Source organism: Asterias rubens, chromosome 2, assembly GCF_902459465.1.
Source record: "Asterias rubens chromosome 2, eAstRub1.3, whole genome shotgun sequence".
NCBI lineage: Eukaryota > Metazoa > Echinodermata > Asteroidea > Forcipulatida > Asteriidae > Asterias > Asterias rubens.
In genome coordinates this window covers 23,119,271-23,139,412 of record NC_047063.1, presented here as the reverse complement: position 1 = coordinate 23,139,412, position 20,142 = coordinate 23,119,271, and the positions used below count along the sequence as shown (strand labels likewise).

At 39.5% G+C, this 20,142-nt stretch overlaps 1 protein-coding gene across 3 annotated transcripts in view; it reads left to right on the top strand.

The window, feature by feature from the left end:
- The window catches only part of LOC117303394 (inactive histone-lysine N-methyltransferase 2E-like), a 38,361-nt gene extending 23,173 nt beyond the window's left edge, over positions 1-15,188 (top strand). For 2 of the 3 annotated variants that reach the window (XM_033787586.1, XM_033787578.1), the window contains exons 14-22: positions 53-271; positions 653-827; positions 2,043-2,296; positions 3,527-3,607; positions 5,856-7,310; positions 8,079-8,461; positions 9,350-9,573; positions 10,459-10,556; positions 12,129-15,188. In XM_033787586.1, coding sequence (XP_033643477.1) covers positions 53-271; positions 653-827; positions 2,043-2,296; positions 3,527-3,607; positions 5,856-7,310; positions 8,079-8,461; positions 9,350-9,573; positions 10,459-10,556; positions 12,129-12,689 — 3,450 coding nt within the window. In that variant the 3' untranslated portion in view covers positions 12,690-15,188. The remainder of the gene's footprint in view (positions 1-52; positions 272-652; positions 828-2,042; positions 2,297-3,526; positions 3,608-5,855; positions 7,311-8,078; positions 8,462-9,349; positions 9,574-10,458; positions 10,557-12,128) is intronic. The other variant, XM_033787595.1, reaches the window with a different exon arrangement.
- The last annotated feature ends 4,954 nt before the right edge of the window (positions 15,189-20,142 follow it).

Genomic DNA, 20,142 nt, shown 5'->3' with positions numbered 1-20,142 from the left:
AAATGTTCCTTTGCTCAGTGAAGTAATCTGCTGATTTGATCCCTCTGTGTAGTTTTTCATGAACGAGTGGTTGAACGAGAAAGCACTAGAAGCTTCGGCCAACAAGCCTTTGACAATCAAGACTGAACCATCGGAAATCTTGACATCTAGTAACTCGTCGCCTGGGTCGTCTCTACAACTCTCCAAGCCAAGCACTCTGTGGGCGTTGAACGCCTCCATCAGCAAAGAGGTCAAGACCAACCTGGAAGCCAGCTTCGGCTCGGCCAAGAAGGTACAATGACAAAGCTGATTAGCACTTAATACCAGTGGATTGGAAGAGATAAATGGTGATCTGGTTTAAACAAGTTGGCAGAGTGAAAAGTGTCTGGAATAAAAAAAGGAAAAGAAATCTAAAATTATTTTTTTGTGTGTTTGGAATTTCAATTGCATTATAAATAGCCCATTAACTGGTTCAGAACATTACTGACATACACTTGAAAACACTGGTTTCAGGTTTATTTCCTTTATATGAGGGAGTACAATGCAAGGGATAACTTTAACAGAACTAGGTGAAACAAAAAGCCAAAACTTGCATATAACAGTGGGACAGTGCCTTTATACTTGCACCTGTAATAATGTACTTCTTTTGCATGGTTTGGATTGGATTTGACAGAGGTGGCTTCGGCAAGCCATGAGTGAAAGCAGTGGGCCGGTGCCAAAGGCCCAGAGCAACAACAACAACACCAACGGCGGCTCGGACTCACCGATCTGTAACGGCACACTCAGCCCTAACCCTGCCAGCTACCCGGTCAGCCCGGCACTCTCTCCTAATACTAGCGGCATCAATGGTAATGTATCTTCTTCAGCTTTGACAATTCAGGACATTATCTTAGGGCTGCACCCATAGAGTTATATATAAGAACTAGAGGGCGCACTGGCCTATATACGCGCCGCGGCATGCGCGCAGGCGGCCATTTTCTAAGTTGACAAAACAGCCATCTCACAGCGTGTGTTTGTGCGGCCATTTTGTAAGTTGAACAAACGGCATCGCATGAGCGTTCAATAAAAAAAACTCAAACGTGTATTTCATATCCAACGCGTGCAGAATGGCGCGCTTGTCATCTTGTGGTCCCGTCGCGTTTGTGCAAGAAGCATCACCAGTGCGCCCTCTAGTTCTTATATATAACTCTATGGCTGCACCCCACTAAATAAACTCCCATGACATACAGAGCAAAATGCTTTATTCATAACTACTTCAGACAGTTTCGCTAATCCTATTGGTTGAGAGCGTGTCACGTGGGGGTGTTTTAATGGTTGAAAATGACCAGCTGGAGCTGTTTATAAGCGATTGTTTTTCGGATACGTTTAGATGCATACTACTACATGCACGAATGCATATCTGGAAACTGTCTCAGTCATAAAAATGCAACACACGTATAGAGCTTAAGGACAACAGAAAACGGATAAGTTTTACGGAGTTTTAAACTTTATTACGCATTTTAACCAGAAAGGCACTTATGAATGGGAATAAAAGAGTAGTAACTTGTTCTTAAATTGCTGTTTAAAACCTCGAAGGGTCGTGGTGGTGCGATAATTGCCCTTGCCTTTCGGCTAGGGCCTTTATCGCACGGAACTCATCGCTACCCTTTTTATTCCCTTATAAAAAAATACCTGAACCAAAACGTCTCACAGCTTTTTATAGTAAACAGGAATTTTGTTTATTGACTCCGGAGGGCCCATCAAGTTATCCCCCTCCAAATAAATACACCCATGCACTGTTGGCCGTATCCAAATTTGCCAAGGACGTTCTATACCTCAACGCATGATGACGCAGAAATCTAGCTGTAGCCGCCAATTGAACACGGCCTTAATTATTCTAGGGAGTATTGTATATTGGCTTATTAAAAAAAAATTCAAAAGTCACTGCCAGAGGCCAAATTGAATTTGATTCACAATAATGGAGAACAAAATGTAACGAAGCCTACTCCAAAATCAAGGATCACTGAGAAATAAAAATGTCACACTTTTTTAAAAATATGATCTGCGTTAACTTGACTCCGTAGATATGATGACACCGCTCAAGAAGCGTATGCTACGCCATTCCATCGCCGAGGATCGCTTGACCACCACGCCACCCCCAGCCAATGTCCTGCTGGACGACAAGCTACGCTCCCAGAGTACACCGAGCACCCCTGTGGTGGCCGACGACACGCTCCAGCAGTCCGGCGCCGACAGTGTCAGCACAACGGATTCACCGCGTAAATCAGAGAGTGGTGCAGACGGCTTAGCTACCCCATCAACACCTGTCCAAGCTGAGGTAGGATTTACAGGAGCTCTAGCAAGTGTTCAGACACTAATCGTAACCAATGCTGTTGATTGTGCTTAACCTCTTCATCAGGTTTTTCTTGGCTCCACAGTTTGTGTGTGTGTGTGTGTTGTGTGAAAAAGGCCATGTCTGAATTGGCAACTGCGGTTAGACTGTTGCATGGGTGTTTTAAGTGCAGCCTTTGAAGCATGTAATCCAGCCATAGCCTACAGCCGCTGATTCAGAAAAGGCCCCAATTCAGATGTTTTCAACATGGGTGATGTACTGATGAAAAAAGGGAGGGGTACTTCGAATAGTGGGAGTACTGTTTTCTGTACACAGTTTCCATAAGTCACAACTGGTCGGTGGTGTTTATTTCATCCACTTTGGTACAAATAACAACTTTATCAAGAGAATGTGTTGCTTGTGCTGTGGAACAAAATAATACTCCAATGCTAAGCAAACTAAAAAAGGGGGTGGGGATCAAAACAAGTCAATGCAAAGAGCCTTTGTTTGGTTATGCAACAAGGTTAAAGGAACATGTTGCCTTGGATCGGTTGAGTTGGTCTTTAAAAAGCATTTGTAACCGTTTGTTATAAAATGCATAATGGTTAGAAAGATGTTTTAAAAGTAAAATACAATGATCCACACAAGCATCACTCGAAATTGCGTGGTTTTCCTTTTACCTCGTTGACTAACACGGTCGGCCATTTATGGGAGTCAAATTTTTGACTCCCATAAATGGCCGACCGTGTTAATTCGGAAAGTGAAAGGAAAACCATGCAATTTCAAGGCAAATTTGTGTGGATCATTGTATTCTAATTTTAAAACATCTTTCCAACCATATGCATTTAATAACAAACGGTTACCAACGCTTTGTATAGACCAACTCGTCCGATCCAAGGCAACGTGTTCCTTTAATGTAGCGTATTTATATATGTAGACTATCGGGTCATAATGTCATATATTTGGTCTCGTGCACATAACCAGAAATACATACCAAATGTACAACCGTTTCGAAACAAAATTTTGTTGGAATCTAAAAAGATGTCGCTTAAAACGCAGCCATCCATGATGCATATTTGAATGTGTACATCATATCGTTGTCACTCAAACACAGTGATCTATGCAAATGCTTGAAAGGGGGAGGGTGGGGGGTTTCGTTGGTTAATTAGCAATCGGCCAGTAATGAGGTTTGCAGTGATACTCACCGGTGTGCTTATCACCTCTCCCTCCATGTAGCTCGTCTTCTCACCCGAGTGCACTCCAGACCACCGGAGACGCACGCTACTACCCTTTCCATTTCCTCTGCCCGCCAAGAAGGTACAGATACCATCTCTCCTCACTTGCGCAATAATATATCCTCATCTTCCGCATTGTATTGCTATCTGCTTATGGGAACCCATCTATATTGTTACACAAAATAGCATTTTGGAATGCGCCACTACAGTTTTTAACTCATTTGAGATGCTTTTTACCGTACACACATGTGGATTGTTGTTTCTTTGAACTGACAATGTGAATAATACAAATCATTCCGTTTTCAAGTTTAAAAACAAAAACAAAAACAAAAACCCAGAAAATTAGAAAAAAATTATTAAGTTTACAAGCTTTTAGTGTGTTTTTGAACACTTAAATCTTTATTTGAGAGTTGGCTGTAACAAATGTTGGAGTTTTCTCAGTCAGATGGCATTACCTGCATAAAGGCTTCCACTGAAGGGACAACGGTTTCCCCATCAGTGGGTCTGTCTGTAGATTATGAATAACATTAAAATCCTTAACACCTGGTGCAGCAGGACATGATCTTGCTGATAAATAAATGTCTTTAAGTTGGGAGGGTGCTTTCTTCTAGTCCAACCCTGGTTAGAATCCAACTGAGGGCACCATGTTTAAAGTGTTAGTGACTGGGTTCATGGTGTAGCAAAAAAAAGTTTGTTCATGCACTTTATTCTGTATATAGACCTAACCTACTAAAACTAACTTATATTTTTCCCTCGTGCACTTAGAATTTCCAGCACAGGATCATCCCAGTTTCAAGAACACTCATTATAGCTTCTAAAACAATAGCTTTTTGCATGGACATACATCATTTTGCTTCATTAACAATATTAAAATAATTTAACAATTTGACCCTGATGTTGAAGAGGGGCTCCAAGTTCAAATAAAGTCTTGTCGTCGACTCAATTACCAATAGATAGAGTCATTATAATGACGAAAAACAATATTATAATTCTGTAACCTTACCTTCAAACGGCTTAGAACGTCTCTGTCTTTTGTACCCTTCAAGTGCAGTTTTTGTCAAACCCAAAAGCATTTGATGACATAGCAATTGAAATACAGCGTCGGTACATTTTCATCGCGAGAATGTTTAGTTCATTCCTGAGTTTTCGTATTGTTAAATCAAAACGACTTTCAATTTGACCTTGTGACTGGCACATAAAATTCCTCTTTTGAATGTACCACCAATCCATTTGTTTTTAATGTACCATGACTTCGTGCTTCAAATTTGGCTTTGAAAGAGTATCTAAACTGCCAGTTTACACCATTTTAATGTGATGTGAGATTTACAACTTCAAACTGAATTTGACCCTGGAGCCCTCCCATTAAAGGATTTGGGTACTTTTTGTAACACAAAACACAGTTTCCACAGATTTACATCAAACTTACACCGTTTGAAGATAATGATATAGTAGAAAAGGGTACCTTAAAATATTAGTTGCTGAGGTGCTATACATGTTCTTTTTGAGAAATGAGTAAAATAATGTCATGAAATTTTACTTTTACATGCTAAAATAATTTTTGTCTCATGATCACTGAGACGAAAATTATATTCATGACATTGTTTTACTCAGTTCTCAAAAACTACAGCACCTCAGCAAGTAATATTTTCAGAAGCTTTCTACCATCATTATCTTCAAACTGTTTAAGTATAATGTAAATCAATGGACATTGTGTTTTTTTTTGTCCTACAAAAGTTACATAGACCCTTTAAATGCTGTTCAGTTTCGGAAGATATTTTCTTTTATTAATTCATTTTCAGTGTGTAACACAATCACGAGTCACTTTGTAGTGATGCCAGTTTCTAAAAACGATTTTCTTTTTAATAGCATGGAAAAAGGCTGCACAAAATGAATCATTTTGGTTGGCTCAGGTCTGCAAGGTCATTAGTTACAATTTTATACTCAACATTGTCAAAAGGTCATATATGAAATACGCAAACAATTTTGAAGAAAATTTGGAAAAATTAACAAATAAATGTTTTACTTGGAAAAGATCACTCTTATTGAATAAACTTTGTTTACCAGGAGCCCCAAATTTCCAAAAGCAATTTGATGAAATCCTTACAAACTGACCTAACGACCATGCAGTTCTGAGCAGACAATTCACTACCAAAAATACACTAAGTGCAATTTAATAGCATTTAGTGTGCACAAAACATCAGTCTGCTTTTTTGCATCAATAGTTGCTGGACAAAATCCTTTCCTCAGTTATGATTTTGTTGAAAAAAACAAATTTGTGCAGGAGTTTATTTTCTTAAATGATGTTTTTGTTTTTGTGTCCAATGATGTAGGATTTCCGTAAGAGTTCGTCAGTGGACAGTGGCTTATCGGTGTCCACCCCAGCAGACTTGGATCGTTCACCGCTCCCCTTGCTACCAGGGGAGCAACCTCTTAGCACTGCCAACAATCTTCTTCACAAGGATGAAGGAACACCCGTTAAAGACGAGCTGTTTATGACCGAGTTAAATAAGAGCCGGATACCAGAGGAAAGGAACTTTGATGCAAACAGCGTAGGAGACTATAACTCCCAGAGACAGCTTGAATCATCAACCACTCCGTCACAGGAGCAGAGACAGGACTCTTATAAGCTCACCAGTTCAATGGATGCAAAAACTGATCAAGTAGCAGTTTTGTCTTCAAGTGAAAAAATGGAAGCACCGAATGGGTTTGATAAAGCAGAATCTGGTTTGCCGAGTGCGAGTGATGGACCTATAGAGAAGGACCCGCTCATGAAATTGGACTTCTCACTCACTGCCTCTCAGGGCTCACTCACTTCGAGTTTGCAGAGCTCGCAGTCGGACTTACAAAAATCCTACATGAGCTTGCCTGACCTTGGCCGGTCACGAACATCATTGCAAGATATGTCGCGGTCAGCGTCGAGTGCTGAGTTACAGATGAGCTCTGTCGCAAGGAAACTTGACCTGAAATCGGATTTGTACAGTACTCAGAGGTATTCAGAGGAGCCAGCAAGTAACCAGACTCTCTTAGGGGAGGTTTCCCATCGAATGAGAAACCTCTCAGGTTGTAGCGGATCCTCCTCGATGGATCAGACTGATGGCCAGTTACCTCTGAGACAAAACTTTGCCGAGGACCAAATATCGGGAAATCTGTTTTCTTCCTTTGCCTCTCCCATCAAACGGCCGCCACTAGGTCAGTCACCTGATAACAGTAATGTTGAACTGATGCAAACTATAGTACCAAGATACAATCAGAGCTCTGCGGCACCTGTTGGTGACGATTTGAACAGTGTTCCCCTGGACCAATTAGAGAGGAGAGATGTTAAGCAGACATACTCACAGCCGTTGGATGGTCCGAATGCAAGCGACTCAGAAGCACCTGTTAAAGACACTCATGTTAGAGTTCCCATGTGGGGTCTTGCACCAAATACAGCATCGTCAACAGGTCCAGGAAGGCCACCTGCTGTGCAGGTACTCCCACCTGGGCAAGGACCCCTGCCCTCAGGGGTAGAGGGCCAAACTATTGAGAGCATTGAGCAAGGGAGTGCAGGGTACAGGCCTGTAGGGTGTACCCCAGGACATCCTGTACCCCTCAGTGAAGGACATGTTGGAGTACATGCAGAGCCAGGCCAGATGGGTCCTGGCATGCCCTTCCCGGGCCAAGCAACACAGGATGTACCTCAATCCCCAGTCAAGGTCCCCTTTGGCCCGGGGTTAGTAGGTACCCCTGGTACACCCCCAGCTTCTGTTTCACCAGTAATGGGTACATCGCCAGCTGTTAAAAAACGGGTAAGTAGTTGATACATTTTTCTGACGTTTCTTGTACCCTTTCGAAAAAGTTTCAAAGGGTTGTTTAGCAGAAATTGTAAGAAACTTCATTTACTCCTCCCAATACTGAAATTTTAAAAGCTACACAAAATTCTTTACACTTTTTAATATTTTAATGGTGACACAATTGCTTTATGCTTAACACTCCTGGTTTGTTTTTTGAATCAAAGGATTGGGCTTTTTACCTTGAGTCAGTAAAAAACATGTCCACCTCAGATCCAAGTATGCAAAGTGCAGTGTAGTATCCTTCAAGAATGTATAGCTTGAGTTATATTTCATATCCCAAGAACTGGGCATTATTTGGGTAGAATCCCAATTCACTTCTCTTGGCAACAACAATTACTTAAAGAAACACTGTGCTGAATAAGGGCTTCCATTTGATCCATGATTTTTATTTCAGACAATTTTGCACTCTTTCAATATCCATGTTAATGTTATGTTGGACTTCCAAAGCAGTCAAATTCCTGGCTGTGTTTAATCAATTACAGCTCAGGGCCCAAGCTTTGGTAAAGAAATTTTGATGCGGACGTGCGTTAATGCAATGCTCTTTCTGTAGGACCTTGCTTGCACGACCATTTCAGACATTCATCGTAAAAGATTTCGCCAGTTTTGTTTTTCGCCAGAATTTGTTGCCAGTTTGTATGAGATAGATTTACGCTTCAGTCAGTTTGTCTGTGCATTGTTATAATGATTTGTTATAAACCGTATTTGTAATTTAATTCATTTCAGGTGTCGTTACTGGAATACCGCAAACGAAAGGGCAGTGATTTAGTCAATAGCAAAAGCAGCAGTCCTACCAGTGCCCCATCAACCCCTGTCGCCACTAAGCCTTCCCTCTCCCTGAAACCCCCTTTGCCTAGCCCCATATCTGCGTCCAATCCCTGCACACCCACTAAGGCGCTGGAGAGCCCCCTCAAAGCGAGCAGCAGTTCTTCTTCCTCCACCCCGACAGCCCAACTGCCCAACCTCCCACTGTTCACCACGGAGAAGGAGAACGGCATCGGGGAACGTCTGAGTCTTTCAACCGAAGCCCAGCAGGTGATATCGTCGCTGACGAGTCTGCTGAAGCGAAACAAGAAGTCTGACGAGAGACCCTCTCAGGACGGGAAATGGTCAGTGAAATTCAGTTCAACTCCTTGCCAAATCGAAACATGATTTTGTAATGTCTCAAAGACCCTTGTGCATTGTAAACCAGACCATTGCAGTTATTGTGCTCCTTTGTTAAAGTTTTTACTCTTCAAACGAGTTTGGAGTGGTAATTAGGTTTGAATTGTCACTAAGAACATGCTCAATTTGTCATCAAAGTTGCAAGCAAATAATGAAAGAAAAAACAACATTGTTGCACAAATTTGTGTTCTTTCAGATGCCTGAGAAAGGCTTCGGGCTAAAAGTCTTTCTCAGATTCAAATATTTTTGTGATAAAATGCCTTTTGCAAAAACTACATTACTTCGGGTGGAGACATTTCTCACAATGTTTTATACAATCAACAGCTCTCATTTATTTGTTAACAAGTAAGTTTTCATGCTAATTTACCTTCAAAGGAACACGTTGCCTTGGATCGGACGAGTTGGTCTATACAAAGCGTTTGTAACCGTTTTTTTTTAATAAAATGCATATGGGTAGAAAGATGTTTTAAAAGTAGAATACAATGATCCACACAAGTTTGCTCGAAATTGCGTGGTTTTCCTTTTACTGCGCGAACTAAAACGATCGGCCATTTATGGGAGTAAAAAATTTGACTCCCATAAATGGCTGACCGTGTTAGTCGACGAGGTAAAAGAAAAACCGTGCAATTTCGAGGCAAACTTGTGTGGATCATTGTATTCTTCTTTTAAAACATCTTTCTACCCATATATGCATTTTATAAAAAACAGTTACAAACGCTTTTCAAAGACCAACTTGACTGATCCAAGGCAACGTGTTCCTTTAAAGTAAATTATACAAAGCCTCTAGGACAGCAAGCAAGACAGGATTGATAAATTTATATCCCTTTGACCAGGAGTTCCAGTAGGTCAGACGTCTCAGACGAAGACCCCCTGCAGAAGATGAGGAAAGAGCTGAAGGAAAAGAACCGTGAGAGGGAACGCAAGGAGGCACTATCTCACAAGAGGCCCCACTCCCCGGAACCCCCACCCCCTCCGCCTAGCAAGAAACACAACCCTGGACTGAGGTTGCAGATACCTCCACCCCCACCTCCCAAGACAAAGGCAGACACAAGGCCCGGTAAGTTCCAGAAATCATGATAGTATCAACTTTTATAAAGGTTTTCCTTGGGTTTCTTGGCTACACAATGTTTAATTTGAATTGCCTGCTATATTACTGTATACGGCCAAGTTTGGTAATTGTCACAGACAAGTTCTTGATGTGACCCAACATAAACATTGAATAACAAACTTGTGCAATTTCAAAGCTCAGTCAGTCAGTCAATAGAGTCACCAGAGAGGTTTTTAACAAAAAAAAGTTATAAATACATTCCTAAACAGGATTTGGACTCTTGATATAAAAACCTAATTGATTAACACATTTCTCAAAGCATTCCAAGCAAAAATATTTGAAGGAAAGTTGTCCCACCATGACCCTGATGACCAATTTTTATAATAATTAATAGCTAGTTCTTATAATAATCGCCCATATTGTTACAATTACTGTATCAATGAGCTTTATATCAGCGCCCTAGTCACCAGGCCAATAACATTCCTTTAATCTTTCTCAGCTCCCTCGGGAGTACACAGCCCAATAGCTGCCGTGGTGTTCCAAAGGCTTCTCATACACAATATCAACCTCTACCCTCACAGGTACCCATTTATACCCCTGGGTGAAGCTAAGCAATTTCAGTACAACATCTTGCTCAAGGACACAAATGTCATGATCGGGATTTGAACACTCACTCCATTAAATTAACCACCAGAACTTGAAATCGATGCTCTAAACCACTCGACATTGACACACTATTTAGCATTTTGTTATAAGTGTAATATTTATACTTTCAACCTTACCAATGTTGTGTTTTTCAAGGGCTTTTTTTATTTTAGATACACTGGTTTTACAGACACGATGACGAGTAATATTCCAATATCTGTGTTTAATATTTGCTGACATGATTTTTAGGTGATGCTTCAGGGGAGTCTACACCAGTGAAACTACCCAACCCAGCCGGTGCAACAACACCAGTTAGAACCCCTGGCTCGGCAGGCATTTACCCACAGGTCAGTCAAAAATGACACCACATCTGTGCCCAATTTCATGGCTCTGGTTATCGCCAAATTTTACCCTAACGATCACCATTCTCCGCTTACATGCAAGCACCGAATTTCTGCACTAGCTGTGTGAGCGAAGAATCCCTAGTAATGTGGAGTATGCACGTACACAAGCCAAAAATCCTGACTAACCCTTGAAATATGCTTGGCGTAAGCACAGAATTCCCTGCTTCTGTAAGCACCGATTCTGTGCTTTACAGTAAGCAGAGCCATGAAAGTGGGCCCTGACCGAGTTGTGTCCTTCAATAAATTTATTTAAAAATAATTTGATTTCGTATCACAAAAAACTTTGCACTCGTGGCAACAATAAGTTTCCCATGGTATTCAGTGCTGATGAGGTTTGCACCGTGTGATGAAAGATTTTTATCGTAGAATATGAACATAACTTTACACATACATGTTTTGATGAGATATTCCGTTTGGCTTCAATACGAATTGAAGTAGAATCCCAGTTCTCTTCTTTTGGCAACAGCAATACTTTAAGGCAGTGGACACTATTGGTAATTGTCAAAGACTATCCTTCACAGTTGGTGTATCTCAACGTAAGCATAAAATAACAAACCTGTGAAAATTTGAGCTCAATCGGTCATTCGAACTTGCGAGATAAAAAAAACACCCTTGTCACACGAAGTTGTGTGCGTTTAGATGGTTGATTTTGAGACCTCAAGTTCTAAATCTGAGGTCTTGAAATCAAATTCGTGGAAAATTGCGTCTTTCTCTAAAACTATGGCACTTCAGAGGGAGCCGTTTCTCACAATGTTTTATACCATCAACCTCTCCCCATTACTCGTCACCAAGAAAGGTTTTATGGCAATAACTATTTTGAGTAATAATGGGGTTCTTCGCTGAATAAGCCGTGCAATGTGATACAAGGTTTTCATTTCAGAACACAAAGATAATTTCTGCACTGTGTCAATATCCATGTTATATTGGACTTCCAAAGCAGTCAAATTCCTGGCTGTGTTTAATCAATTACAGCTCAGGGCCCAAGCTTTGGTAAATAAATTTTGATGTGGACATGCGTTAATGTAACGTTCTTTCCATAGGACCTTGCTTGCATGACTATTTCAGACATTCATATTTTTAAAGAAAAAGTGAAATTTTTGTAACATCATCTGGTAAGAAGAATTTATCAATGATAAGTAAACTTGCGGGTACAACCCTGTGTTAATCTCTCATATGGGAGTATATTGGCTCCCTCACCGCCAGTAGTCCTACATTCTCTTGAAGACGAACAGAGTATACTGTTCGAAACGTAAATACCACACCGGATGTTTTCAGAGCCAACACTCCCACAATGTAGTTTTACACATGGTTGTACCCGCTCGCAAGTTTACCATTATTCATACAGTCATAGTTTCTTTCTATTTCGCCACACCATGCAAAGCTTCACACAATACTTATCATCTGTTAAGCTGACTTTGAACTAGCAATGGCTGGTGATGTTGAAACAGTGTCACATGATATCATATTCCCAGTATGATTAGTGTAATTTTCTTTTCTTTCTCTCCCATACTACAGCAACTTGGAAAATCTTACCCTCCTCAAGCGTCGGGTCCTTTTCACTCTGCACCAGTTAAAGCACCGTTCCAACAACCCTTCCAAGCACAGCAATACGCTCAGCAGCAGCAGCAGCAACCTCAGCAACCGCAGCAACCGCAACAGGGATACAACCCGTCTTACCCCGTGTACGATTACAACCATCAAAACTCTCACGGGACGTCACAACCGTTTGCTCCGTATCATCAGGGACAGCAGGCACCCTTACCCCCACAGCAAGGACCATATCAGCCGCCGCAGCAGCAGCAGCAACAACCGCCACAAACAAAGCAAGGTTATCCGAATGCTTACCCACAGCCGCTGCCACAGCAGCAAGGGTATAACCCGGCGGCAGTCGCTGTACCACCACCCCCACAGCCACAGCAGCCTCAGCAGTACCCAGCAGTCTCCAGCAATTTTGGGTCCAATCAGAGCATAACGAGTAAGGCTTCTTACGGTCAAGAAAGTCGGACTACTAAACCATCCTTTCCTGCTAATGCAAACAGTTACTCACCGAGGAGAGTTAGCTACTATCAGAAGTGAGCGTCAAAATCCATGATGGGAACTTCACCTATATTGTTTCAGTCCTAAGAAAATTCTTACTTGAGGAAAAAAAAAACGAGCCAACAACACGTTTCAACAAGTGTTACAGTTTAATGAAAGTACGATGTGCTTCATCCAGTGATCAGGTTCCAATGTCATCACCTGACAGACGTTATCTTCTTCTGGAAGCACACATTAGCACAGTTTTTTAATTTATAACCACTGCTTACAGTAAGCAAAGCAAGAGGCATGATAGCTTGCAGGTGTGTTATGAGCAAATCCAGTGAAAATGCGAACTCAAATCTACTCCATTGTTTGTAAAATACACCCGTGGTTTTTTTTCTGCTGAGTAAACACTCAAATGTGGCTGTTACTGGTAAGCCCCATGGCTATATCTAATAAGTTATGCAAACAAATATTAACATCAGGAAGGTCAAGTACACCTATGTCCTATGTATATCCATGTTCTGCTTGTTGGTTTGTTTGTTTGTTTGTTTGGGTTTTGTTTTTTTCTTCTCGGTTTTTTATTTTCACCTTGTCAGTTGTCAGTGCCCCCATCTTTACAATCCCTTTTAAATGGTGCCACAGAGGGCAGCATTCTCAAGGCGGACGTTAAAATAGCCTGCGGGGCGTATACAAGTATCACTGGTAACCCAAGAGCTAGTATAGTTGACTCTATTTGCAACTGAGTTGGTTAGACCACCAGGGAAGGCTTGTATACCGATTGTGAACTTTGGTGCCCTTGTCTTGGTGACTTGAGTGTTTCTTGCGAAGAACGTCGGGTAAAAGTAAGAGTTGTCACTATTTTCCCAGATAAAAAAACGGTTTTTAAAATTACTGTATGGTTCATAGTATACCATAACAATAACTTGTATTTTACATTGATTGAATCTTTTTTAACACTAAAACAGAATCACTATAATTTTTTTTTAGAGATTCAGGTGGGCAGTCTGTAGGGCAATTAAAGTTCAATTTCTGCTGGACCATTTTTAGGGAAACCAAGGCAAGGACCAGGGCAGTGGAGGCACTGGGAGGAAGCACCCGGGGGCCTTCTGTGTGGCACTGGATTATAGGAGAAAAAAAAGGGTGAAAAAGATAACCGTTTGTTTATAATATGTTACCCTGTAAAGAGAATCAACAAATGTTCATGAAAATCATGAATTGTAAATAGACAAATGCAGTCAGGTCAGATCTTTTGTCATCTCTATTTTTGTTATTAAAGAATGATTAAGAGCATGATTAATTAACTAATTAATTAAAATCCAACAAAGAGCTTTAACCTTTTTTATATCAGAGAATCCTTTGTGTTTGCAAAGGGGCATTTCTTCTTAACCCACACTTGTAAATGGTAGCAACCCTCCTTGTAAATAATTGCAGATAAACATTCTCGTTGGATTTTAATAATGCGAGTTCCTCCATCAGCTTGTAATATATTTGTGTATTATAAAAAGCTAGTATTGTAGATGGTAGTATTAAGTAGTTCGTTGGACAGAATCCCGTCTGTAGAATAGAGTGTGGAAAGAGCTTCTGTTTGTTTGTTTGTTTGTTTGTTTGTTTGTTTTGCTTTAGTTTTGTACCAGAGTGAAACGAAAACTCTTTTTAATTTGTTACATACAACAAATTATATTTGTAGTAGTTTTTTTGAATTTTTGCATTGAATGTTGTACAGTTAGAAGACGTGTGTAGAAAATCTGGCTGTGGGAAGAGAGTCCATGCAATTATCAGTACTGTAGGCGATTTGAATTATTTTGAATTGTTGAATTGTATTTTAAGGGTTTATTAACCCTCTTTATTTTGACCATAAACCAATTGTTATTAATAATAAACTCTGTCTATGTGAAGTACGTCCTATCAACTTGATCTTCAACCTCATGTGTACAGAGGTGAACATCGCATATATTTCTATTTTGGAGCATCCTTTTCAACTTCACCTGAAAATAATATATGAAGCGAGTGTAAAATACTGTAAACAAGGACTCGAGTTCGTTGAGTTGCTTCAGCAAAAAATGATGCTTAACACTTTTCTGATGAGAAAAACCAAGCCGAAAACTAGCCTAAGGCGGCGTATACATGTGGGGCGTGAAACCTTATAAACATTCATTTGTGCTGGGCTACTTTTTGTGCTTCAAACAGCTCCAAGAAATTGGTCCCTGATCTGTAAATGTATGCATTGGGATTTTTTCTTCTTTTTTTCACATAAAAAGATTCATTACAATACTTGTATCCATATTTTGAAAGCCCGATCTTCTTGGGCAACTGTCTAAGAAGAATCTGTGTAACAGATTCTGTTTTACTAATGTGAGCCACAAACCACCAATTTAGGGGGGGGGGGGTCACCAATTATTAAAGTTATAAAGTAGCACCTTGGTCAACTGCCTAGATCAGGGCCCATATTCATGAAGCTGCTTAACAGCAGAAAGTACTGCTTAAAGGAACACGTTGCCTTGAACCGGTCGAGTTGGTCTGTGAAAAGCATTTACAACCGTTTGTTGACTCCCATAAGTGGCCGACAGTGTTAGTTCGCAAAGTAAAAAGAAAACCAAGCAGTTTCGAGGCAATGTTGTGTGGATCATTGTATTCTACTTTTAAAACATCTTTCTAACCATTATGCATTTTCTAACAAACGGTTACAAATGCTTTTATGTAGACCAGCTCGTCCGATCCTAGGCATTGTGTTCCTTTAAACCCTGATTAGCATAATGAGCAGTATACAGTTACTAATTGTACATGTGACATGGTATTTCGGCTGTTGAACTTACTCTGGTAAACATTGTTGTGCTAGCTTATTTTTGTGCTTATAGGCAGCTGTATGAAATTGGTCCCTGCTGAATCTGTTTTGTAAGTTACTTGGGTATCATACTTGTGAAGTAATAGAAGAACCTTAGGCTTTTATGTCTGAATTGAATGATTTTGGCAATGGATACTGCTTATTCTTTAACATTGGTGCTGTAGCCACTCGAAGCCACAACATTAACAGCTGTAGCCAAAGTAATTTGATTAGGACGTGGCCTTGGATATTTTATTAAGACTTGTTGAAATGTTATTTGTTCTCAACCCCATTGTGTTTTGTAAAGTGTTTTTATGAAATGCCACTGTTGATTGGTCAAGTCAATCAAGGTCATAGTTCACTCGTCTTGATCATTGTTATCCTTTCGACATATTAAAGTGTTTTGTTATTAGTTCTTGTTTCAAAAGCGCAAATTTTGACTTGTCGAAGTTTCTTTATTCACCTGATTAAAGCTGAATAATTGGTTAAACTATACATGAATTTTTATTATTATGACGTCCCCTGGGTGTTGATGTTGATTTTGAATTCAATTTGAAAGATACCAGTGCCCAAACTGCACATGCTGCAGTTTCGTTATTTCCGATGAGCCTGTAAATAAAGAGTGTACAAACGAGAACCTTACAACATTTTGTGTCGGTTAATGATTTGTTTATTAGGACACCTGTAGACATGTGTGAACCACTTATCTCTATTTTACTGACAGTACCAGTGGTGTGAATGCATTACAAGCATCAGCTTGAAATATACCGCAATGCATCTTATGAAACAGACATGTAAGTATGGCCTTTTTTATTATTTTTTATAATGGCGGCCATTCAGTGCCTTCAATCAATATGAGGTCATGGTCTATAATCAAGCGACTTTGACTATGACTGGTCATTGGCTGCTACTATGGATGTTGGCTTCACCAACAATTGTTGTGTAATTGTCATTAAAGCCATTGGACACTTCGGTAAACAGTAGTGTCCAAGGTCCACACTTCGTGTATCACAACTTATATATAAAACAACAAACCTGTGAAAATTTAGGCTCAATTGGTCATCGGAGTCGGGAGAAAATAACGGGAAAACCCACCCTTGTTTCCGCATGATTGCCGTGTCATGACATGTGTTTAAAATAAATCCGTAATTCTCGATATCGAGAATTGATATCTGTTTTAATGTTTTCTCAAAAGGTAAAGCATTTCATGAAATAACATTTCAAGAGAATTCTTTCACCATTATTATGCATTACCTTCTGTAAACCCTGAGATTTGTTTGTAAATTTATGTGAACTTTTAGTTTTCTGTTCCGAAAGTGTCCAATGGCTTTAATCTGGCCACAGCCACTACCAAATATTGGGCTTGGCCTACCAAGCCAAAACTAGAAGACAACATAAATAGTCTGCCACCTTTTCATGTAGGCCCTTTTCGAAACCATAGCCTCGATTTTGAATTAGATCTGTCTAGCCTAGCCAAAAATCACTAGGTGTAACTCCAGCAGTTTTATCAAGTTAGGGCCAAAAAGTTAAAAAAAATCACAAGGGGTATTTTCAGCAGTTTTATCCAATTTTGGCCTTTAAATTGAAAAAATCACAAGGGTGAGTCCAGCAGTTTTCTCCAATTTGGGCCAAAAATAAATAAAAATCACAAGGGGTAAGTCAAGCAGTTTTATCCAATCTGGGCCTTTAAATTGAAAAATCACAAGGGGTACGTCCAGCAGTTTTCTCCAATTTTGGCCAAAAATAAATAAAAATCACAAGGGGTACGTCAAGCATTTTTATCCAATCTGGGCCTTTAAATTGAAAAATCACAAGGGGTTAGTCCAGCAGTTTTCTCCAATTTGGGCCAAAAATAAATAAAAATCACAAGGGGTAAGTCAAGCAGTTTTATCCAATCTGGGCCTTTAAATTGAAAAATCACAAGGGGTAAGTCCAGCAGTTTTATCCAAGTTGGGCCAAAGAAAAAAAAAATTACAAGGGGTAAGTGCAGCATTTTTATCCAATTTAGGCCTTTAAATTGAAAAATCACAAGGGTGAGTCCAGCAGTTTTCTCCAATTTGGGCCAAAAATAAATAACAATCACAAGGGGTAAGTCAAGCAGTTTTATCCAATCTAGGCCTTTAAATTGAAAAATCACTAGGGGTAAGTCCAGCAGTTTTCTCCAATTTGGGCCAAAAATAAATAAAAATCACAAGGGGTAAGTGCAGCATTTTTATCCAATTTAGGCCTTTAAATTGAAAAATCACAAGGGTGAGTCCAGCAGTTTTCTCCAATTTGGGCCAAAAATAAATAAAAATCACAAGGGGTAAGTCAAGCATTTTTATCCAATCTTGAAAAATTACAAGGGGTAAGTCCAGCAATTTTATCCAATCTGGGCCTTTAAAATTGAAAAATCACAAGGGTAAGTCCAGCAGTTTTCTCCAATCTGGGCCAAAAATAAATAAAAATCACAAGGGGTAAGTCCAGCAGTGTTCTCCAATTTGGGCCAAAAATAAATAAAAATTACAATGGGTCAGCCCAGCATTTTTATCAAATTTAGGCCTTTAAATTGAGAAATCACAAGGGGTAAGTCCAGCAGTTTTCTCAAATTTTGGCAAAAAAAAAAAAAAAAAAAATTACAAGGGGTAAGTGCAGCATTTTTATCCAATCTAGGCCTTTAAATTGAAAAATCACAAGGGTGAGTCCAGCAGTTTTCTCCAATTTAGGCCAAAAATAAATAAAAATCACAAGGGGTAAGTCAAGCAGTTTTATCCAATCTGGGCCTTTAAATTGAAAAATCACCTGGGGTAAGTCCAGCAGTTTTCTCCAATTTGGGCCAAAAATAAAAAAAATTACAAGGGGTAAGTCAAGCATTTTTATCCAATCTAGGCCTTTAAATTGAAAAATCACAAGGGGTAAGTCCAGCAGTTTTATCCAATCTGGGCCAAAAATAAATAAAAATCACAAGGGTTTGTCAAGCATTTTTATCCAATTTAGGCCTTTAAATTGAAAAATCACAAGGGGTTAGTCCAGCAGTACTCTCAAATTTGGGCCAAAAATAAATAAAAATCACAAGGGGTAAGTCAAGCAGTTTTATCCAATCTGGGCCTTTTAATTGAAAAATCACAAGGGGTAAGTCCAGCAGTTTTCTCAAATTTTGGCAGAAAATAAAATAAAAATCACAAGGGGTAAGTCCAGCAGTTTTATCCAATTTGGGCCAAAAATAAATAAAAATTACAAGGGGTAAGTCAAGCAGTTTTATCCAATCTGGGCCTTTAAATTGAAAAATCACAAGGGGTAAGTCCAGCAGTTTTCTCCAATTTCGGCCAAAAATAAATAAAAATCACAAGGGGTAAGTCAAGCATTTTTATCCAATCTGGGCCTTCAAATTGAAAAATCACAAGGGGTTAGTCCAGCAGTTTTCTCCAATTTGGGCCAAAAATAAATAAAAATCACAAGGGGTAAGTCCAGCAATTTTATCCAATCTGGGCCTTTAAATTGAAAAGTCACAAGGGTAAGTCCAGCAGTTTTCTCCAATCTGGGCCAAAAATAAATACAAATTACAATGGGTCAGCCCAGCAGTTTTATCCAATCTGGGCCTTTAAATTGAAAAATCACAAGTCCAGCAGTGTTCTCTAATTTGGGCCAAAAATAAATAAAAATCACAAGGGGTAAGTCAAGCATTTTTATCCAATCTGGGCCTTTAAATTGAAAAATCACAAAGGGTTAGTCCATAGTGTTCTCAAATTTGGGCCAAAAATAAATAAAAATCACAAGGGGTAAGTCAAGCAGTTTTATCCAATCTGGGCCTTTAAATTGAAAAAAATCACAAGTCCAGAAGTTTTCTCAAATTGTTGGCAAAAAATAAATAAAAATCACAAGGGATAATTCAAGCAGTTTTATCCAATTTGGGCCCAAAATAAAAAAATTCACAAGGGGTAAGTAAGTCCAGCAGTTTTCTCCAATTTTGGGCCAAAAATAAATAAAAACACACAAAAGGTAATTAGTCAAGCAGTTTTATCCAATCTGGGGTGGATTTCACAAAAGGTAGTCCTGACTTAGGACTAGTCCTAGGCAATGCAAAGAGATAGGACTGGTCCTAAGTTAGGACCAGTAACTCATCCTAACTTAGGACTGGTCTAGGACTAGGACTAAGACTAGTCCTATTGCCTAGGACTAGTCCTAACTTAGGACTAGTCCTAACTTAGGACTAGTCCTAACTTAGGACTATCTTTGTGAAATCCACCCCTGGGCCTTTAATTTGAAAAAATCACAAGGGGAAAGTCCAGCAGTTTTCTCCAATTTGGGCCAAAAATAAATAAAAATCACAAGGGGTAAGTTAAGCAGTTTCATCCAATCTGGGCCAAAAATAAATAAAAATCACAAGGGGTAAGTCCAGCAGTTTCATCCATTTTGGGCCAAACATTTAACAAATCAGTTTTATCTCAAAATATTTTTATTAAATTTGTGTAAACAAAAAAAGCAAAATCACAAGGGACAAGTCCAGCAATTTTATAAAATTTAGACACAAAATTGAACAAAATCACCTCGGATAAGTTCAGCAGTTTCATCCTTTTTTTTGCCAAACGTTGACAAAACCACAAGGGCAGGTTTATCCAATTTGTGTCAAAAATTGAAAACAACACAAGGGCTATAAGCCAAAAATTGAAAAAATCATAAGGGGGTTATGCCAGCAGTTTTATAAAA